The sequence below is a fragment of the Bos indicus x Bos taurus genome, chromosome 9 (assembly GCF_003369695.1).
Source record: "Bos indicus x Bos taurus breed Angus x Brahman F1 hybrid chromosome 9, Bos_hybrid_MaternalHap_v2.0, whole genome shotgun sequence".
In the NCBI taxonomy this organism is placed as follows: Eukaryota; Metazoa; Chordata; class Mammalia; order Artiodactyla; family Bovidae; genus Bos; species Bos indicus x Bos taurus.
In genome coordinates, this window is record NC_040084.1 from 89,641,266 (window position 1) to 89,664,864 (window position 23,599).

A 23,599-nucleotide genomic window follows, 5' to 3' on the forward strand; every position below is an offset into this window, starting at 1 on the left:
ATAGATTAAAAAAAAGTATTTTCTGTGCTGTGGTTGAAAAGTTGTTGCAACAAAATTCTGGATCTTATGATGTGGGATTAAAAGTAGTTTCAGAATAAATGTGTATTATGAAGTCTAATGGAGAAGGCAATGGCACCCCACTCCAGTACTCTTGCCTGGAAAATCCCATGGACCGAGGAGCCTGGTGGGCTGCTGTCTATGAGGTCGCACAGAGTCGGACACGACTGAAGCCACTTAGCATGAAGTCTAATGTATGCCTTATATATAGTTTTCACGTATTTGCAAAACATCTTTTCATTTAACCAGTGACAGAAGAGAAATGAATAGTTAACATAGATGATTATCTACAGTGTAGGAATAAATGGAGGTAGGATATTTATTTACATTATTTTATAAATCATACATGAATGTGATGCATTGGCTGTGACAAGAAGTTAAAGAACTGCATTTGCCAAGGTGGGGGGAGTGAGATTTTCCAACAATTATTTAACAACAATTGCTAAAAATTCAACAACTGAATCTTATGAGAACCTTACTATGATATTTGGTTTGGGCTCTTATGAAAACACAGTTTAAATAGAGTTGATGGAAGGATAAGCTAAACGTCTATCCTTGGCACAGAGAAAGAAGACACACCCTCCTCTAGTAACTTTCCAAAATTCATGATGCTGTAATCAGCCACCAAGGAAAGAGTCATTGTGACCTATACAGGATTTAACAAGTCAGGAAAGGAAAGTCACTGCTCTCCTGAAGGAACTGAAACACTCGAGGTATATGACCTCTGAGACCAGGTTTGCACAAAGGTGTTCAAGTCCTCAAGGTCATTCATTATGACCTTGTATGCCAAAGATACAAGGAAGGAGGCATATCTGAAAATGAAAAAGCTGCTGAGTCATAACACAGTAATCATCAAAACCAATATGAGCCTTTCACTGATTTTGGGAAAAGGAGGTGAAATGACCTATATGTGAAAGAGCAATGATTTTCTCTTTAACATGAAATATCCCTTCTTTTTAATGAGGGCCATCAAAGCAGCAAGGCTTTGAGCGTTGCTGTTCCTTATAATCTGTAAACACAGGGAGTACAGGGACTTCTCTGGCAGTCCAGTGGTTAAGATTCCACACTTCCAGTGCAGGAGACACAGGTTCAATCTCTGGTCGGGGAATTAAGATCCCATATGCAGCATGGAGAGGCCAAATGAATAAATAAATAAAGAAAGAAGACAGGGAGGATAGTGTGTTTTGGTGTATGAATTGTGAGAATTCTGATGGAAGCAGTCAGTGGGTCATGGTGGAGACAGACATGTCATGAATGTTGGATCAAGAGGTTTTGGAATTAAGTGGAGGACTCATGCTACTGGGTCTTAGAGAACATCAGCAAAAATAGCACTCAAAATGCAAAGACAGCCAAAGAAGCTCTCCAAGAACCCAACATGTTATGCCCCAACATGTTATGCTAAAAACCAATCACATATTCTCATCACGCCAGGGCCTTGCCCTTGAACTTGGCTTGTCTTACCTCATGCCGAGAAATCTGGGCTTGCAGTTCCTGGATGTTGCTGGTGGCCACAGGCTTATCCTCAATCTCTCTGTGAGCTCCTTCTATGAGTTCCTGGAGGTGCTGCATTTCTTGCTCATATTGTTCATATTGCACCACAGCCTCCTTTGAAGGAAAAAACAAAAGCACAGACGATTATCTGTTGATACCAATAACTGTGTGTGTGCCTCTGTGCTGCTTCTGACAAACTCTGGTGTTAATGTCTATTTACCCATGAGTCAAGGGAGCAAAAAAATGATGGGGAAAATTCCTAGATGATTCAAATTCCCAGTTTTCTGCTGATGCTTCAGAGCCTTCTCTCTAAAACATTTTGTCAAGATTATTGATGGACTGAACATAGTGGTGCTGGAGAAGACTCTTGAGAGTCTCGAAAGTGAAGTCGCTCAGTCGTGTCCGACTCTTTGCGACCCTATGGACTGCAGCCTACCAGGCTCCTCCGTCCATGGAATTTTCCAGGCAAGAGTACTGGAGTGGGCTGCCATTTCCTTCTCCAGAGGATCTTCCCAACCCAGGATCGAACCCGGGTTTCCTGCATTGCAGGCAGACACTTTACTGTCTGAGCCACCTTTGGCCGAACATAGTGGTTCTGGAGAAGACTCTTGAGAGTCCCTTGGACAGCAGGGAGATCAAACCAGTTAATCTCAAAGGAAATCAGTCCTGAGTATTCATCTGAAGGACTGAAACTGAAGCTGAAGCTCCAAATACTTTGACCACCTGATGCGAAGAACTGACTCACTGGAAAAGACCCTGAAGCTGGGAAAGATTGAAGGCAGGAGGAGAAGGGAACAACAGAGGATGAGATGGTTGGATGGCACAACCAACTTGATGGACATGAGTTTGAGTAAGCTCCAGGAGTTGGTGATGGACAGGGAAGTCTGGCATGCTGCAGTCCATGGGGTGGCAAAGAGTCAGACACAACTGAGCGACTGAAGCAAACTGAACTGAAGTGGTTAGATCCTCCTTCTTCTCTTTATTGTCTTAAAGATGACAATGTTATGGTCCAGAACATGGTAGAAAAGTAGTACAAAAAACATGATTACTTCATTTTTCTGTGAAGGAAATTCTGTGAGGGACTCAGCTAAGTGCTGGAATAGGAGATAGAAAAAATGAATGAAGTATGTCATTTGTAGCAACAAAGGTAGAGATTGTCTAGAGGTTGTCATACTGAATGAAGTAAGTCAGACAAAAACAAATATTATATGAGATCACTTATATGTAGAATCTAAAAAAAAATGGTACAAATAATGAACTTATTCACAAAGCAGAGAGTCACAAATATAGAAAATAAACCTGTGGTTATGAAGGAGGGAAAGATGGGGGATAAAATGGGAGACTGGGATTGCAGATTCGTTACCATCTGAGTCACCAGGGAAGCCCATGCATAAAATAGATAGCTAATAAGGACCTGGGGCTTCCTTGGTGGCTCAGATGGTAAGAATCTCCCTTCAGTGCAGGAGACCCAGGTTTGATTCCTGGGTCAGGAAGATCCCCTGGAGAAGAGAATGGCTACCCACTCCAGTATTATTGCCTGTAGAATCCCATGGACAGAGGAGCCTGTTGGGCCAAAGTCCCTGGGGTCACAAAAGTTGGACATGACTGAGCAACTAACACTTTCACTTTCACACAAGGACCTACTGCATAGCACAGGGAACTCCACTCAATACTCTATAATGACCTACATGGAAAAGGAATCTAAAACATGTGGATATTGTATAACTGATTCACTTTACTAGACAACTAAAACTAACACAACATTGTAAATCAACTATACTCCAATACAATATAAAAAATCAACAAAGTGTGACTTCTACACTCAGCAATTTACTGTCTAACAAATCATAAGATAATGCAAGAAGAGTTGACCAAATAGACCATTAGTGGTTTAATGAGAGGGCATGTATACAATTTTTGGATAAAGTAGGTGAAATACTAATCGAAAGCAGATATGAGATAGTTTCATTTCTTCGATATGCGATAGTTTCATTTCTTCCTAGTAAATAATCGGTCTCTTAGGTGAAGGGACTAAGAGTTATAGCTGGGTGTACTTCTCAGGCAATAAAATAAGCTGAATAAGCTGAAATATGAAGAAAAAAAAAAACAAAAAAAAACTCTGTAGTATGCCTTAGCAGTAAAATCTTATTACAAAGTTCTAAATGATTTTCAGATGAATAATAACAAAAATATATGATTGAATATAAAATTAACCTTTACAAGTTGTTTTTCATTATATATATATATATATATATATATATATATATGCTGCTTAAAGATAGTTTTCACCAAAAGATATTTTTAATAGAGCTTGCCCCAGGCATTTGTGGGTGATCTAAATGATAGCATTTCGTGTCCCTATTTTATATAATCACAACAAGCTGTCAGAGTTAACACTCTAGATGTGTTCTGATGGCTGAGCCCACGCAAGCGCTAAGAAAAGCAGCCCATGACTCATTTGCTGCTGCTCTGCTGGCGGTGTGGGAACCGCCTGCAGAGGCCGGCTGGCCCGGCTGCACATGCCTGCATGATGTTGCACTGCTGGATGGCCGTGTGCTGGAGCCGGCTGGCCTCCTCCTGCAGGTGCAGAGCCGCGTGGCAGAGCGGCAGGCTGGCGACCACGTCCTCGGGGATCCGGAGCGCACTCTGACGGACCTGCACTGCGTGGACTTTTGGCTTGAGTGACTCCATCTCAGACAGCAAATGCTGAAAGTGCAAGTTCACATTCTAAATTTTAAAATTCTATACTTATACAATTTGATATCAATTTATTTATATAAGGTGTATGTAGGTATAAAATATACATTTTTCCTGGGTGGTCCAGTGGTTAAGAATCCACCTTCCAATGCAGGGGACTCAGGTTCGATCCCTGGTCAGGGAACCAGGATCCCACATGCTGGGGGCAACTGTGCCCACATGCCACAACTCGAGAAGCCCATGTGCCTCAACTCCTGAGCCCATGTGCTCTGGAGTCTGTGCTCTATAACAAGAGAGGCCCACACACCACAACAAAGATCCAGAACAGCCAAAAAGAAAAAAAAAATTTTTTTTCCCCATTTAAAAGATATATTCTAAAATACTTTTAAATTTTACATTTTAATAGTTTATTTCAAAAGCAAGAGATATTAACTAAATTACAGGTCCGTCCAAAGTTATAAAAACTTTCCCAGGAATTTTTTTTTTAATACTGCATATAGTGCTCAGACAATAAGTTTAGAAATCACTTTTCCTAACTATCCTTTCTTTTTCAAAAATATAGCTCCCCCCTCATTTCCCCTGAATTATTTTTGCTTGCCTGTCGGTGAGAGAGTTGCTCCTTGAGACTTAGACGTCCAACTTCTGGAGAAGTCAAGGTTGTCTGGGCTTGCTCCAAAGCAACTTGTAAGTTTCTGAGCTCTGCTTCAAATTTTTTCATATCCTGCAGAGTAAGAGTGACATCAATGTTGACATATAAGCACTTGAAGTCCAAAGTCATAGGTGGAGACTACTATCATGTAAACAGGCAGTGAAACAAGAGGGAAGGGGGAGGGGTACAACCATTAAAACAATGACATAGCCATAGGACATGACAAAAACTGATTCGAACCAACTAGGTCCAAGATGGCAGAAGATTCACTTCCAGTAGCCCTTGAGCACACACACCCAGCTAGTGTGCTAGGTAATACACTAGCATCTAAATGACATAACTAGCTAGATGCTAGGTAATACACTAGCATCTAAATGACACCTGCACCAGCACCAGAACAGTTTTGAGGTCAATCATAAGTTAAAAAATGGGTGGTGGCCCAGTTCCTGGAAATCCCCATTCTTTCCCCCCAAAATAATTGGAATAATCCTCCCACTCATTAGCCTATGAAACTTCCCAGCCCATAAAAATGAACCACAATATTTCAGGGCTCTCTCTCACCTTCTAAGATGGCCCATGCTCTGTGTAGTGTGTTTCTCTCTAAATAAATCCACTTCTTACCTATAACTTTATCTCTCACTGAATTCTTTCTGCCTCAAGACATCCAAGAACCTCAGATTCAGGAATAGCATGACCCCCTATAGGGCCTTCTGGGGCAGACCCTTCCCCTTATACCCTCTATTTTAGCTCCTCTTTGAAGTACCCAGATAATAGTATCTGATGTAAATTCCCTGACTTGTTTTACAGGTGTTAAAATCTCCCACCAAATGGATGGTGTTAACTACTTGATGACTAAGAGCACACAGCCCCAGGCGTCCTGGGGCTTAAGGACTGATAAGGTTAAGCCACCACCCTGTCACCCCACCATCAGCCAATCAGAGAATTGTGCATGAGCTGATCACAGATGCTTCAAAACTCCTTCCTCATTTGGCCTTAACAATGCTTTGCTGAAACCCTTCGAGACGTTATGGGTTTTTTGGACATGAGCCATCTGCTTCCTTGTTGTCTGCTTCAAACTCCAACGTATGGTATTGTGTGACCTCACCATGCATCAGGCATAAGAGGGTAACATTCATAGTCAAGAAGGCTCATTAGAGGTGAGCATCTACCTGCACTTCCTGCCACCATTTGTTTTTACTTTAAAAATGTATCTATGTATTTTATTTTATTTTATGGTCACAGCATCCCCCCACAGCAAGGGGGATCTTGTCTCCCCTGCCAGGGATCAAACCCATGTCCTTTGCATTGGCAGCACAGAGTCTTAACCACTGAACTGCTAAGGACGTACCATTGTTGTTTTTAATGATGTGTGTGCTCAGTCGCCCAGTCATGTCGGACTCTTTGCGACCTCCTGGACTATAGTCTGCCAGGCTCCTCTGTCCATAGAATTTTCCAGGCAAGAATACTGAAGTGGGTTGCCACTTCTTATTCCAGGGAATCTTCCCAACCCAGGGATCGAAACTGCATCTCTTGTGTCTCCTGCATTGCCAGGAGAATTCTTTACCACTGTGCCACCTGGGAAGCCCATAATGATAGACTTTTCCATTTAAATAATCTTTTTTCTTTTTTTTACCTTGGCAGCATCGTGGAGACTCTGTAAACGAATTTTGATCACCTGTCGCAGCTCCTCAGTCTCCCGTCCCAGGTCTGCCACTTGCTGAGACATTGTTTCTGTATGGTACACACTATCGAGGTACTGTAATTTCTCGGTCATTGCTTCCAGATCATTGTGAATATCTTCAGATTCTTCTAGCATGGTCTAGAGTGAATTATCAACATCCAGGACATTGATAGGTAGGTAAAGAGGTAATCTACAGTATGGTATAAAGACCATCAGATTGGGAAAGGGATAAGGAGATTTGATTTACATTTCCCCGTGCACACTGTGTAGGTTGTGTATTTTATTCTGTTTAAACTTCACAGCCCTGTGCCCGCTTCCCACTTCCTGTCACCCCCTTTGCAGAGAAAAAGAAATCAAAGTTCAGGAGCTGTAAACAATCTGTTGAGGCCATATGTGTTGAACCATAAGGCTAGTGCTCAGTCTGCCACCCCAAGCTACTCAGGACAGGAATATTCTAGCAGTGGTGATGCTCTAAGGCATTGGGTTATCTTCATCAGCTCACTGGCCTCTCTTTTCTCATATTCAACTAAAGAGCTGCTTTTCAGCTCTCATATTCTATAGCTAAGCTATAAGCATATATGGATCTAAGATACGAAAATAAGACTCAAATGCTTGAAGTGAGACAAAGGGGTAGAAACTATTTGGGATTAAACAAAGCCCTTGGCATTCAGGGCAGCATCATCTATTGAGACTAACAATCATATGAGTGGAATAATAAGCATATAATATGCAGTGTATGAGTAGAGTGAGAGAGAAGAAAGGGTTAAGGATGCTGGAAATGAGAGGTGCTATTACCTGTACGAGGGTTGGGAGAAGGCTTCCTGGAAAGTCACATCTGAGCTAAGTCAGAGAATGTCTGTATTTGTCCAGATGGAGAGGAAAAGGAAAGACCTTTTATGCTGACGGGACAGCATAAGCAAAGGCACAGAGGTGAGTGGGCACAAAACATGCAGTTCCTGGGGCATGCGATGTGTAAAGAGGAGAAACGGGAGGTGGGACATTACTCTTTCGCAATAGATCCCTTTTTAAAAAAGTAAAGTACATTGTTTTCTTTTGCAATATCATATACACATATTATATAACATATATAATAAAGTTTAAAAAATATTGAAAAATAAAGAAGATAAAATATTCCGCAATCCCATACCCCGGGGATGACTTTAAGTAAAGGATAACTGCTGTTCAATTTGGGTATAATTTTAGGTGATTGAGATCATAAGATACCTACAATTTCCTATCTTTTTCGCCTGGCATTAAAACACATGCATTTTCTGTGCATTGTTTTTGGATAAACTCAAGGCAGTTTTCATTAATTCTTAAGGCAGGCAGACATGCTAGAACTTACTGGAACATTGTATATAGGCTGAGTTCTCTCCTGAGCATCTGTGTGAGGTCACCACCGACACCTGACCTCTGTCCCCCTGTGCCCTTGATGCACCCAACCCAGCCACCTGCCCAAGTCAGAAAAACCTGCCAACCATCCTGGGCTCCTCTCTCTTTTACCCAAATCCAGAAGCCTCCAAGTCCAGAATTCTCGCTAGGTAAAGCCCCTTGATTTTTGTTCTCTCAGCCTCCTAAGTGAGACTTTGTCACTGTCTACTGGGTTATTGAAACCACTGTCTATGTTGTCTTACCTTCATCAATCTGTCTTCCACAGGCTTCTAAGTCATCTTTCTTAAACTGTAAGTCTGAGCTTGTCACTTGCCTGCAGAATGTCTGTCAAAGGCTTAGAGTGACTTCAGGAGAAAGGTCAAGAACTCCATAAGCTCTCATGACCTGTCTTTGTCTTCTCTTATCTCTCTGGCCTCTTTCCAGCTCTCAGCAAAGCCCCTCCTGAGTGCACCAAGCAGAGCACCCCTCCCTCTTTCTGCTGGGATTTTCCAGAGCATTTTAGGCTGTGTGTCTTTCAGGACTCAGCTCAGAGTCACCTTTTCCTTCCTTGTGCTGCTCTCTGCTAAGTCGTTTCAGTCGTGTCCAACTCTTTGTGACCCCCAAGGACTGTAGCTTGCCAGGCTCTGCTGTTCATGGGATTCTCCAGGCAAGAATACTGGAGTGGGTTGCCATGCCCTCCTCCAGGTAATCTTCCCAACCCAGCAATTGAGCCCACATCTCTTGCATCTCCTGCACTGGCAGGTAGGTTCTTTCCAACTAGTGCCACCCGGGATGCCCAGTTTCTTTCCTTCCTTAATCTAACCTGTCTCCTGGTGCTTAGTCACTCAGTCATGTCTCTCTGCGGCCCGCTGGACTGTAGCCCACCAGGCTCCTCTGTCCATGAGATTTTCCAGGCAAGAATACTGGAGTTGGGTGCCATTTCCTATTCCAGGGGATCCTCCCAACCCAGGGAGTGAATCTGTGTCTCCTGGGTCTCCCACATTGGCAGGAGGATTCTTTACCACCTGGGAACCCCCTCTATCTCTTTTCTCCCTTCAATTATCAACTCCCTGGGGCAAGGCAGGGAATATTCTTTGTATTCCAATGCCTAACAAAATTCCTAGCTTTGGAAAGCACTCTATAAACGTTTATTAAATAAATAAATGAATGAGAACAGGGGCTATTTTTAAAAACTAAAAAGAAAACCTTCATGGTCAATTAAAACCTTCATGGTCTACATTATATCTTATTAAATCCAAAAATTTATTCAGAAAACCTTTTTTTAACATTACTTAAGTTTTCTTTAAAATTTCAGTATAGTTATTAATACTCATATAAAAAAGGTCCTACATTTTGGATTACAGAGCAGTAGTGTTTTGATGAGCATGATACATTTTCCAACTGTTTTTCAAAGAGATTTTACCAAGTTACCAACAGTGTCTGAGAGCTCTCGCTTCCTTAAATATGAGCTTTTAAATAATGGTGTTAACTTGACAATGAAAATGCTTTAAGTTTGCATTCTAGATCTCTAATGAGTATTTTTCCATTGTCTACAACCAGTTGTAACTTACGTCTTGTCTGTTAATGCATAATGCAGATCCTCAAACAGAACAGCTCTGCAATTGTTTAAGAAAGACTTCTTGAGAGGAGAGTGCAAGACTGATTAGAGAAGAACGATAAATACAGGGAGACTAATTAGGAGCCCGTTAAAGCATTCCCAGAAGGGGAAAATGAGGTTTTGATCTAGAACTCTGTCAACACAAATGGAAAAGGGGATGTATTTAAAAGACACGAGTATACATAAATCAGAACAAAAAAGAAAATCTAACATACTTGAGGATATCCATGTAACTTAAACAAGGACCATTTTGTATTTGATGGCCTGATAACTGGGCTAAAAGATACCTATATCTAACTCAAGCCTAAATTTAAAAAGATGAAATAATTTCCTGGATGATATGGCCAAGAGAAAACTTCAGAGGAAGTGAAGTCATGCAGCCTCCATGTGGTGTGGACTTATTCCAGCTGGCCCCTACTTCCTGCAGGAGGTCAGTTCCCTGTGACCAGGCGGAAGCGCTGGAAGGAGGAGGCATGACATTCAGGCTCTGACCGAGCCCACAGGTGCCAGGCGTTGTGCTTGATGATTGCACATATGTTAAACCATTTGATCCTCGTGACAACTCTGCAATATGCATATTATTTACATCTCCATCTTACTGATGAGAAGACTGGATTCTGAAAGGCAAAGTAGTTTGCTCCAAAGTACACAGCCCTAAGTGGCAGGACTTGGTTTTCCCATCAGTCTGAGTCTAGAGCTTGTGATCTTTCCACCTGTCCCTGCATCTCCTCCTAAGGGTAGAATTTCCCACCATATCCCTGTGTAAAATTGTTTCAAAGAAGCTGCAAAAAAAAAAAAAGATACTACATGGATGATTATTTTTGGTCTTGGGGAATGGAAAATTTAGAGGTGATAGAGGATATTTATTTACTTATTCATGGGTAGCTGCTTTTTTTTTTTTTTCAATCCCCAGGACAAGTTGTTAAAGCTACCTTGGCTTTCATTTTTCTTGGCATCTTCAATAATTTTTCATCACATTCTTCCAAATTTTCTGTCAATCTAGCCAGTTAAATCAAATTACCCTCTTAGTTATCTTTTGAAAACTATTTTTGCTAAAGTTACCTGATGTGAAATGTATTGTTCTCGAAGCTGGCTTGCAGAATTCCATGCAATCTTTCCATGTACCAAGATTTTGGTTTTCTCAATCCACCTTAAAATTAACTCAAGTATTTCATTGTATTCTTCTAGATGGGATGCTGCCTGAAAAATAAATCATTACCAGTCAGATAAAAAATGGATACTCTGCTTCTTGAGCTAGAAATCAGTCTTCTATTTCTCTTTGGATACAACAATCCTGGCAGTTGATCATTATAATATCTATGATATCTAAAGGTATCATGAAAAATAATTTCCTTATTGAAAACCTATTAAAGACTTCCCAGTGATGTTAGGATGAAGTCCAATTTCCTAATATGCTTGAATAATCTGTCTTTAAAAAAAATCTCCACTTTCATCTCTTACTACTCGGTATAGCTCTCTCTCCCCTTTTTCATACTCTACCTTCACTGAGTAAGGAGGTGGTAGGTGGGGATTATAACTTTCAATATCATAATTTACTGGTTGCAAATTCTGATTTAACTCATATTTGACTGCAGAAAAACAACATACTCAATTTGCAAAAGTTCAGTCTATACTCACAATTATGATGAAGCATGACCTGAACCAATTCAGTAAAGATTAAGTAAAGACAAACATATATATATTCATAAAAAAGTCCATTTATATGAACACCTTTGTGAATGAATTTATAATATGGTTTGATATGAAGTCAGGTTTACATGTATAAATAAATCTTAGGAATACAGGCATGATATGAGATAAACTACACTTAAATTACTCTTATTGTTGATATTATTTTTTCACTTATTTTTAAAAGCAAAAAACAGAAAATTGAATTTCGGCCATAGAGAATGTTGATTGCCAGTCTGGAGAGCATACTTGATTGAGCTTGGAGAGCTGGTTCTCAGCCTGTCTGATGGTCTGCTGGTGAAGTTCAGTCAGTTTTCCTATCTTCTTGGCCAGTGGTTTACCTAGCTGGCCATTCTGTTCAGAAAATTTTTGCACTGCTTTATCCAGTTCCATTAATTTTAAGTGACAGCCATCTAATTCCTCTCCTAGCACCTGGATGGTCATCAAAAAGAAAGCACATTAGACTACTGAAAATAAATTTTCCCAGATTTTCTGTAATCAGAAGGATTGTATTTTAAATGATTTTTGTAAAAGCCAAATACTGTAAAGAAAAATTCTACTATGATCTGCTAATTTCTGTTTCTTTGGTTGGAAAGGAAGAGCAGGATGTTTTGTAACTGGTGTTTATTTCCTAGGAGGTTGAGAGAGCTAAAATTTTCCTTCTGTCCCACCCAAAAAGGATTAGTCACTTCACTTATTGGCAGAGTGAGAACACAGATTTAAGTACCAAGAACATCCTTCATTTTGAAATGTATATATGTACTTAAGTTCAGCCATCATTTAGGCTTTGACACTCTTCCCTCTTACCTACATATACATGCATATTTATGAATTCAGTTTTACTATGATAATACATTATACTATTATATTTATAAAATTTCTTTGTGCTGTGCTTAGTCGCTTAGTCGTGTCCAACTCTTTCAGGAATACTGGAGTGGATTGCCATGCCCTCTCCCAGGGGACCTTCCCAACCCAGGGATCAAACCCAAGTCTCCTGCATTGCCAAGTGGATTCTTTACTGACTGAGACACCAGAGAAGCCTAAGAATACTGGAGGGGGTAGCCTATCCAGACTCCAGAAGGGTCTCCAGGAAATCTTCCCAGTCCAGGAATTGAACTGGGGTCTCCTGCATTGCAGGCAAATTCTTCACAAACTGAGCTATAAACCGCCTGCCTTTATTGTCTGGTTTTGATGAAGCCTGATAAGAAAGGTTTTATTTATTTTTTAATATCTTCAAAATAAACTAATGCACCCAAAATATTTTAAGGCATTGAATAGCACCCCTTATATTTCCACTTTCCCTTCCTTACCTTTTGGTCAGTTTTAGCTTGAACTAAATTATCTGTCTTTGCTCTCAGCTTGGTTAGAATAGTTGTGAGATCTCTGGCTATCTTCTGAATTTGCTGGCTGAATTCCTGACTCATGGCCTTGCTCTGTTCAACTTCTTTTACTTTGTCCTGGATCTAAACAATCAATAAAAACAGGAAAACCAATCATGGTTAAAACTGAATAATTAATACTAATAACTTCAATTTTCAGATGTTGCTGAAAGGCATTATTGGTCATCGGTGCTGCTTTGGTATCCACGTACCTCCTCAAACCAGCCATGTGCAGTTACAAGCTCTCATGGTGTTCCTTGCAGCCTTACTTCCTGCTATTTTTATGTATTCACTGCGCTTTCTGCTGCTATTTCAGCAAAGGAACTAGCAACACATGTACAATGATTCACTCATTAAATGTTTACAGATAGCAGTGTAGATAGCTGAGTTTGAATTCTATCTTCTCCATTTACTGTGTGATCCTAAACACACAAACTCTTCTAAGCCTTTTTCTTCATAAAACGGAAAACGCTTCCAGATAACTGGAGGCACACATATTTTCGTCTGTGCACCTTTTTATGAGTAGCTGTTAATGACCTGTTAACTCTTTTTCTAACTTCCAATTACCATCTTATAGTGTGACCCTGAGCACATCCAGTGGAAAGGAAAATGAAAAAATAACAGCTATTATTTATACATTTCCAATGGCTTTAATTTAATGTGATTACAAACATTTATATTTTGCTCATAATGTTGAAGAGAAGATGGTAAAGAAATATTTCCTTTATATAAATGAAAGGCCTTTAAAAATATCTTTAAGTCTGGGGGATGTAATATATAGTAGCGTGGGGATTGTAGTTAACATTCCTATGTTGTATACTTGAAGGTTGTTAAGAGAATAGTTCTTAAAAGTTTTCATCACATGAAAAAATTTTACAACTATATGTAGTTTTGAATACTAACTAGATTTACTGTGCTGCTCATTTTGTAATATATTGTTGTTGTTCAGTCACTCAGTCGTGTCTGATTTTTTGCAACATCATGGACTGCAGCACGCCAGGCTTCCCTGTTCTTCACCAACTCCTGAAGCCTGCTCAAACTCATGTCCATTGACTTGGTGATGCCATCCAACCATCTCATCCTCCATCGTGGCCTTCAATCTTTCTCAGAATCAGGTTCTTTTCCAATGAATCAGTTCTTCGCCTCAGGTGGCCAAAGTATTGGAGCTTTAGCTTCAGCATCAGTGTTTCCAATGAATATTCAGGACTGATTTCCTTTAGGATGGACAGGTTGGTACTCCTTGCAGTCCAAGGGACTCTCAAGAGTCTTCTCCAACACCACAGTACAAAAGCATCGATTCTTCAGCGCTGAGCCTCCTTTATGGTCTAACTCTCACATCCATACATGACTACTGGAAAAACCATAGCTTTGACTAGATGGACTTTTGTTGGCAAATAATGTCTCTGCTTTTTAATATCCTGTCTAGGTTGTCATAGCTTTGATAGCTTACAGTGAACAGTATCGGATTCCTGATCTCCAAAGAAGAATTAACTTCGGAACCAGAGACCAGGCTTGATCACTCAAGAGCTTTTGTGTAGCGGAGTTTTATTAAAGTAAAAAGGGACAGAGAAAGGTTCGGACATAGACATCAGAAGTGGGACGGAGAGTGCCCCCTTCACTAGTGTTAGCAAGGGAGTTATATACTTTTTAAATTACTTGTTCAGTTCAGTTCAGTTCAGTTGCTTAGTCATGTCTGACTCTTTGAGAGCCCATGAATCGCAGCATGCCAGGCCTCCCTGTCCATCACCAACTCCCAGAGTTTACCCAAACTCATGTCCATCGAGTCGGTGATGCCATCCAGCCATCTCATCCTCTCTCATCCCCTTCTCCTCCTGCCCTCAATCCCTCCCAACATCAGGGTCTTTTCCAATGAGTCAACTCTTTGCATGAGGTGGCCAAAGTATTGGAGTTTCAGCTTCAGCATCAGTCCTTCCAATGAACACCCAGGACTGATCTCCTTTAGGTTGGACTGGTTGGATCTCCTTGCAGTTATTACAATAAATCAAAAAAATGCCTCAAGTTTTAAAACTTGACCAGACCCACTCCCACAATTTAAATTTTAGTATAACAGGATTAGAACTTAACAATAGAAAGATCCTACTAGACCCACTCCCATAATTTACATTTTAAGATTTCAGGATTAGTCAGAAGGTTTTCAGGAAGGAGAAACTGTCCTCAAGCAGGATACATTGTTGTATAATCCCTAGTACACAATAAACTGAGTTGTTTGTTGTATAATCATCAGTTCTAGGCTTAAAGAAGAAGAAGAAAAAAAAAAACATTTTATGTGACTAAGACTAAGGAATGTAGAGAAAAAAAATTAAGTTTGTCCTTTCCTCCTCCTCCTTGAGAACCCCAGGCCCCTTTCTCCTCCTCCAGGACCCCAGACTTCTTATCAGTTTGCCTAAGAATTGACTCTCTCAGCTTTTCTTCCAAGGAACAAGCATCTTTTAATTTCATGGTTGCAGTCACCATCTGCAGTGATTTTGGAGCCCAAGAAAATAAAGTCTCTCACTGTTTCTATTTTTTCCCCATCTATTTGCCATGAAATGATGGGACCAGATACCATGATCTTTGTTTTTTTGAATGTTGAGTTTTAAGCCAGCTTTTTCACTGTCCTCTTTCACCTTCATCAAGAGGCTCTTTAATTCCTCTTTCTGCCATAAGGGTGGTACCATCTGCATATCTAAGGTTATTGATGTCTTTCCCAGCAATATTGATTCCAGCTTCTGCTTCATCCAGCCTACCCTTTCGCATGATGTACTCAGCATATAAGTTAAATAAGCAAGTCTACTCCTTTCCCAATCCGGAACAAGTTTTTGTTCTCTGTCCAGTTCTAACTGTTGCTTCTTGACCTGAATACAGATTTTTCAGAAGGCAGGTAAGGTGGTCTGGTATTCCCATCTTTTTAAGAATTCTCCAGTTTGTTGTGATGCACACAGTCAAAGGCTTTAGCATAGTCAATGAGGCAGAAGTAGATGTTTTGTCAAATCAGATCTCCTTTGTGGTTGTTGTTCAGTTATGAAGTCCTGTCTGACTCTTTGTGACCCCAAGGACTGCATCACGCCAGGGTTCCCTGTCATTCACCATCTCCTGGAGCTTGCTCAAACACATGTCCATCGAGTTGGTGACGCCATTCAGCCATCTCACCCTCTGTCGCCCCCTTCTCTTTCTGCCCTCAATCTTTCCTAGCATCAGGGTCCTTTCCAGTGAGTTGGCTCTTCACATCATGTGGCCAAAGTAAAATCTCCTCAGTAGCAAGGAAATATATCAAGAAATGAATACCTTTTTTTAAATTTCATTATTTTAAGTTGAGTGCTAACATAAATGGAATGCATGTGAATAATTTTATAATAGGGAAATTTATCCAGAGGGGTTAAAAAAAATGAGATTTGAACTTCTTTTTTTAAGATCTGAACTTGACAAGTCATCCTTCCTGACAAACCCTCCAAAGTCTAAGAAGAAAAACCAAATAAGTAAATTAAATATTTAAAACAGAAAATAGCATTTTAATTTAGGTCAAATGCATGATACAATAGAATTGGATTTTGATGAGAATTTTTAAACACATTGCATCATACACTGGCAAGTTCAAAAGGCGCAGCACACTTGCATGATGTTACAGTTTCCATAGTGCAATACTACTTTCCATTTTGTGTAGCAGTTTAGAACTGTCTTCTCTTTTTTCTACTGACCAGTTTTAACTAAATTGCTTTAACGCTGGGCCACCAAGAAGGTCTTAAAACCCATTATGTTTGCATACAGATGCTACTGAAGCTATTTTCATGAAATACATGGAAGTGTGTCCTCCTTATGAGGTCTAATATAAAAATCTCCCTGTTCTAAGTATTATGAATGGCTATGTATCACTTTCCTTAAAAAGAAAAGATTAAAAAAAAAAAAAAAATATATATATATATACATGTATTATGTTTCATTCCCTTCCTTGATTGTTTGGAAGTTAGACTGACAGACCTTTCTCTAGATAAAATACAGGACCTTACAGCATGAATTTTGGATAAAAATCTCATTCCTGATTCTACTTTATTTTTAACTGTTTTCCTTTTATTCAAATATCTTCATCTACTACATCGTGCTGAACCACTGAACTAAAATAACAAATAGAAGAGTGCCTGGCAGACTCTGGGTACTCAATAAATATTTGTTGAATACATGAAATATATCTTGCTTTCTTTGTTTCTTTGAGTAATTATTTTTGGGGGGAAAGGTTAAGGAAATCATATAAATTATCTTTAATGTTTGACATTATTGTTTACATTTAATATCATTTCATATGCTTCTCACCTATGAATAAAACCTTTAATTTAATATTATTGTTTAATACTGATCTGTTTTTTAACTCTGTTTCCATGAAGACATGACTGAAAATCCTGCACTGTTACACAAGAGTACTGAGACAATAAAGAATGGAAAGCTACTCTTTCTTGACTGTAGGTTTACCTGATCATGGGTAGTTCCTAAGTCCAAAGCCACTTCAGCTAGCTGAAGGGAGAGTTCAGAAGGTAATATAGTATAAAGACCAAGGTACTTATTCTTCTGTTCTTCAGCCATTTTTTCAACATTCTGTTGGTGATTTATGGCTTCTGTTAGGAGAATCTGAAGGAAATATCAACATAGGAAATTTCTAGGAGCCAGATAAGGAAATTGATTTTTACACATACAGAAACAAGGATATGTATGGTTCCTCAAAATTGGATTAAGTGTAAAATTAGAGAAACACATTTACAAAAAACAAACATTTCCTTAGTCTCTAAATAAGAAGCATGTCCACTTTATATGGAACAAAAGAATGTCCAATGAACTAACACTAAGAGCCTTTCACGTAAAACATTTCTAAAAGATTTCACTTTAATATCTCATTGAATATAAACAAGAATATCTGATTAAAATCAGCACTGTTTTTTTAAATGATGAGTCTAGGGAATTAATTTTGTACCTTAAGTTCTTCAAGTTGAGCGTCTATTTCTATTGTTGGATTCCCCAAGTATTCCTTCGTTTCCTGAACCCAAGATTTTACTGAACTGATGTGTGTCTCCACCACTTCTCGTTCCTTGAGCTCTTGCTTTACTATCTTCCCGTTCTTCTTGACTTTCTCCTGCATGCTTTAGAAACATTAAGGGGAGAAAGCAGACATGGATTGAAATGAAAGGAAACCTCCAGTACATGACATCATATTGTCAAAAACAGACGTTAAAAAGTAAAACCTTCTATTTTTTTCCAAGTAAAGACACTTCCCCCAAACTGCCAGATAATTTTCAGTAACATTTAAACTGACTTTAAATACAACAAGAATACACTTAATGTGAAGTGAATGATTTATTCCTGGAAAATGGAGAGCTGACATACTCCCATGCCACTACACTGCAATCCATTTTCCTGTCTAAAATAACCTGGAGATCGTCTGATTTTTTTAAATTTCCTCTTTGGAAATCTACTTATATGGTACAGAATCATCAGCCCTAAAAATTAATGTATAATTGGAATATTTGTGCCTATTAGAGACTAGCCTTTAAATAAAGAATCAAATTTTGGATATTGTATGACCAATAATGCTCAGCATCCAAATTATAAGTCTTTATTTGAATTGACATAATTTGGTTGCAAAGTCTGAATAAGTGGAGTCAGATTATCCTGAATTCATCTATAATTGAAGGGGTGAATGTGGGATACATATGAGTGATATATTACTAGGGCCTGGCAACCCCCTTCAGTCTTCTTGCCTGGAGAATCCGCACGGACAGAGGAGCCTGGTGAGCTGCTGTCCATGGTGTCGCAAAGAGTCAGACATGACTGAGCAACTAAGCACACATAATATTAGTCAATTCAGGAGTTGAACTATACAGTGACATTTCCTCTTTGGTCCAATAAGTAAATCCAGCTGGTTATATATCATTAAGATTAACTTTCTCTACATTCACTATCAGTAAATAACTCTTATTTACCTGGACTTTGGTATCATCCTTGCTCTAATGTCTCTGTTATCCAATTTAGCCACTGAGTAATCAAGATTTATCAAAACCAAATCTCAATATCTCCCAACTGTTAACCTTTCAAGCTTCATCTCTCATGAATTACCCCATCACCCAAGAGTTCCTTAAAAGTGCTTACTACCAAGCTGGCTTACTTGCTGTTCCCTTGTCTTCAGAACTCTCCTCCTACCTCATTGGCTGGTTCAAACCTGCTTAGTTTTCAACTTAAATATCCCTTCTGAGGGGAAGCCTGATTTGACTCCTCTCCTAGGTTAATTGCCTCTGCTTTGATTTCACTTAGCTCCCTTTAAATACTTCACCTAAATGTATCTTTAGCTGTCTACCTCTGCTGCTTGACTGCAAACTGCCTGAAGGTAGAGATTGAATCTGTGTGCTTCATCACTACATTTCTAATATGACTCGATATGTGCTAGATAGCAAGGATGACAGGAACAGATCCCCATGTCTTTAAGGCGGCATGGTGGAGCTCCCCCAAGACTCCATTTGCCCCTTTGGGTCATGGCCATGTTTAGAAACAGAGAATGAGGGCAGGTGTATAGTTACTTCAGGCACCGGTCCTGCATGGCTGTGATCTCCTGCACCGTGGGTGGCTCTCCCCCAGGGGATGGTGTGACTCCATCCTGGAGCATGCTCAGCGCTTGCTGCCGCAGCATCCCTAAGGCCGACTGTTGCCGTTCCAGCTCCAGGATGAATGTGTCATGGTATTCAAGAAGAGTTACGAGTTCTGCTTTTGAGGCCTTCTCTGCTGAGCTTCCCGGTAATTTATCTTGCAGCTGATCAATCACTTCAGAGGCTTTTTTAACCTGATGACAAATGCACACACTATGAAGTTCAAAAGTAAATAAAATGAAAAAGAGAGGACTATTGCAACAAATGCCACATTTGACACTAAAACACTGACGCACAGTAGAGACAACGGTGTCAACTCTAAACCTTGGGAAGCTAAAACATGAACAATTCTCTTAACATGGAAGAAAAGACCACTTCTATTATTCTGGGTTTCAAGATTTAATCTCAAAATAATGTTAGGGCAATCAGGGACTTCATAACATAGAAAAGGGTTTAATTTTATTTTTTACTAAACAGATAAGAGAAAGACTCTTCTCAATATTTATGTTAACATGAATATGTGCCTTTGAGTCACAAAGGAAGATGTGGCTTAAAACACTGAACCTTGTTTAAAAAATAGAAGATATTAAATATGATTTGAGAAATGAGTTAAATTTCTTCCTTATTTCATGGAAAGACAAAGTGTTTTGCGCTTTTTCAGGGCCAGGAAAGAAAATTTCACTAGGAACCCCACAAATGGGGCAAAATCGGCTTGCTCTCCTCTCAATATGCAATTGCTTGGTTTCTTTCTTTCTTATTAAAATAAATGGGCCTGGACTTGGGACCGAATTGCACACTGCATTATGTATTTTATTTCATGATTTGGTTTTCAAGTCATGGAGATAGAGATTTTTTTTAAAAAGGCTTTTTACTTTCATAAAGCCAATTTCAAAAAGGGGACAAAACATTGCTTTCAAGATACATTCTCATCAGTGAGGAGACACTACTTTGAGCCCATCAGTAATGGTGATTACCTTATTGTTAAAGCTCGTCCACTCATCCACTGCATCTTCCAGTAACTTCTCCTGGTCCTGGGCCACAGCACGGAGCCGCGTCCAACGCTGCCAGACAGCTGTTGTTGACCTGCTTATGGCTGCTTTGCTGGCATCATTTCCGGTTCTTTCCAGTTCTGAAGCTTCACCCTCTAAAGCCACGATTTTCTCATGGAAAGAGTTTATTACTGACACTAAAGCCTGGAGTGGGAACAGGAGAAAAGAAGTTGAAGGGAGAGATGATTTTTTTCAAAAACTCAACAGATTTTGGTAAAGTCCAAAATCACCTGCAAAAGAAAATGTTCCTACATACATTTATTTTCCTCTGTTAATTCTTACTTTTACATTTAATTTGTAATTGAGTTAGGCGTGAGTTTTCTAAAGCAGTACAGTGAATACTTATTAAAAAGTTGACATGCTATCTATCTGAATGACATTATCCCATTTTTTTAAATTAGCAAAAGTATAAGTGAACAGAATTTAATATTTAAGTATGTCACATTCAACTTTATATTGCTGTGATATATGAGTGAAACTCAAGTTGTTAACTTTTGAATTTCATTTGAAGTAATCTAAGTTACATCAGAAAGTATCTACTGTGTCACATCTTATCAGAAGCAAATTTCTCTGAATGTACCTTTTTAAAGCTAGCTATGCTTTTCCAGTGGAATGCTAAATGAGTGACAGCACTTAATTAAGTTAAAATTGCTCTGAAATGTGGTTGAACACATCCTTTTTTTGTTTAAGAAGCCCTCGTGGGAACGAGGATTTATTGCCTTGTTTCTTGAACTACCACAGTGCAAAGACCTGTCACAGCTACAATGACAAAAGTATTAAAAACAACAGCAGCAAACTAACCTTATGTTCTGACCATTTTTCTTCTGCTTCGTGACTGGAAGAAGTCTTCAATAAAGAAAACTCAGACAATTTCTTTTCAGCTTCATTCATCAATTCGATAACCTCTTCCCTTGCTTTCTGATAATCCTGCCATTGAGCTGCACATCTTGAAAAAAATCCAACAAAAGTCAAGAGACAACTTAAAACCACACATTTCTATGCAAGAGCTCTGAGGTCAACATGTCTAGGGATACTCAAGAGAATGAATTTACATGATAATCTACATCCTTGGGCTCCTGCTCCTTCTTAGTTGCTCAGTCATGTCTGACTCTTTGTGACCCCATGGACTGTAACCCACCAGGCTCCTCTGTCTGTGGGATTTCCCAGGCAAGAATACTGGAGTGAGTTACCATTCCCTTCTCCGGAGGATCTTCCCAACCCAGGGATCAAACCCCAGTCTCCTGCATTGCAGGCAGATTTCTTACCATCTAAACCTTCAGTGAAACCCCGGTGTACCTCCTTAGTGTGTTAGTCGCTCAGTCATTCTGACTCTTGTGACCCCACAGACTGTAGCCCAGCAGGCTTTTCTGTCCATGGAACTCTCTAGGCAAGAATACTGGAGTGCATAGCCCTTCCCTTCTCCAGGAGATCTTCCCGACCCAGAGATCAAACCCAGGTCTCCTGCATTGCAGGCAGATTCTTTATCATTTGAGCCACCAGGGAAGCCCATGTACATCCTTTATGGATTCAAATTTTCCATGTGAAAACCCATTTCACTAGAGTATAAAAAAGTAATTTCTGTACCTCTGCAAGAGCTCTAACTGGGCATGTGAATCCTGCATTATCGTCTGGCTCTTCTCTTCCAGGGAGGCCATTTTCTGTGCTAGGTCCTCTTTTCCAGTCGGCTTGATGAGTGGGTCCAGGTTGGCTACCAGGCCTTGAAGCTCTTCCAGATTGCTGTGGAACTGATCCTCTGCACTAAAAAATTCCATGTGGCTTTTGAGACTCTCCTCCGCACTCTCCACATCTAGGCCATTGCCTGTCAGTTGTAACATTTCATGAGCATCCTCAAGCCAGTCGTTAGCAGCTTGAAACACTTGATAGAACCTTTGACACTGACTGTATATTTGAGTCAAGGTAGTCTGAAAAACAGCAAGAGCAAACACAATAAGCACTCGTTTGCGATGTGTTTCCCGAAAATAGTTTACACCTTCCATTTCTTTTCAGATCTCAGTCTCATGGTGGTATGTCTGCAAGTGAATTGATAAGCTGGTGACATTTGTTTTTTATTATTCTCTGCTTTCCCTCCAGCTCTTCTTGTTATAATTTTATCATCTCAGTTAAAATAAACAAGAAAGGTCATAGAACAGAAATTTATGATGGTTCTGAAATGTCCTCTCTCTAAAGAAAAAGTATAATGCTTAGCAATATGTGGCAGAATGAATATTCACCAAAGTGAAATAATGCCTTAGGTAGGATGTGTGTTCTCAGTCACATTTGACTCTTTGCACTCCCATGGACTGTAGCCCACCAGGCTCTTCTGCACATGTAATTTTCCAGACAAGAATACTGGAGTGGGTTGCCATTTCCTCCTCCAGAATCTTCCCGATCCAGGGAGTGAACCCACATCTCTAGCATCTCCTTGCAATGGCAGGCAGATTCTTCACCTCTGTGCCACCTGGGAAGACCCAGTTCCTCAGGTAGGAAGGAGTATAACAATACCAGTGGGAATGTAAGCTGGTATAACCACTATGGAAAACAGTGTGGAAACTCCTCAAGAAATCAATCACCAATATGATCCAGCAGTCTCACTCCTGGGTATCTATCCAAAGAAAACAAAATCATTACCTCAAAGAGAAATCTGCACTTTCATGTTCATACCAGAGCTATTTACAATAGTCAAGGTATAGAAATAACCTAAGTGTCCATCCACAGATGAATGAATTAAAAAAAAAATACACATCTTGGAATATTTTGGCTGGTTGAAATTCCATAGAATCAGAAGGACTGAGAACAGATGTGGGGAAAATGGGCCAAGGTATTAAAGCAGGTAAACTTTTGGGCAGGCTAAGGTCCGTAGGGTCGTACAGAGTTGGACATAACTGAAGCAATTTAGCACCCACTTTACTATTTATTACCTCTCCAAAAGGAGGGGGAGAACCAAGGTGTTCCTGTGTTAAAACGAAAGTCATATTAACATGGAAATCACTTGAAATGAATACCATGAACATAAAAACTCACACCTGTTTGCTACTGTTCTTAGTTGCTCGCTTCATGCCTGACTCTTTGCAGCCCCATGGACTGTAGCCCACCAGGCTCCTCTGTCCATGGGGATTCTCCAGGCAAGAATGCTGAAGTGGGTTGGCATGCCCTCCTCTAGGGGAATCTTCCCAACCCAGGGATCAAACCCAGGTCTCCCGCCTTGCAGGCAGATTCTTTACCAGGTGAGCTGCCAGGGAAGCCCCACACCTGTTTACAAAGAAGCAAAGTGAGAAAAATGGAGCAGAAGCCCCATGGC

The 23,599-nt window shown here is 39.8% G+C and overlaps 1 protein-coding gene across 13 annotated transcripts in view; it reads right to left on the reverse strand.

Moving 5' to 3' along the window:
- SYNE1 (spectrin repeat containing nuclear envelope protein 1) overlaps positions 1–23,599 on the reverse strand; it is a 496,771-nt gene that overhangs the window by 187,236 nt on the left and 285,936 nt on the right. For all 13 annotated transcript variants that reach the window (XM_027551881.1, XM_027551880.1, XM_027551874.1 and 10 more), the window contains 13 exons: positions 21,886–22,223; positions 21,103–21,247; positions 20,227–20,445; positions 19,187–19,446; positions 17,590–17,755; positions 17,094–17,249; positions 12,564–12,716; positions 11,503–11,685; positions 10,627–10,764; positions 6,528–6,713; positions 4,844–4,966; positions 4,072–4,254; positions 1,519–1,662 (listed from right to left, as the gene is read on the reverse strand). In XM_027551881.1, the coding sequence (XP_027407682.1) occupies positions 1,519–1,662; positions 4,072–4,254; positions 4,844–4,966; positions 6,528–6,713; positions 10,627–10,764; positions 11,503–11,685; positions 12,564–12,716; positions 17,094–17,249; positions 17,590–17,755; positions 19,187–19,446; positions 20,227–20,445; positions 21,103–21,247; positions 21,886–22,223 (2,394 nt within the window). The remainder of the gene's footprint in view (positions 1–1,518; positions 1,663–4,071; positions 4,255–4,843; positions 4,967–6,527; positions 6,714–10,626; positions 10,765–11,502; positions 11,686–12,563; positions 12,717–17,093; positions 17,250–17,589; positions 17,756–19,186; positions 19,447–20,226; positions 20,446–21,102; positions 21,248–21,885; positions 22,224–23,599) is intronic.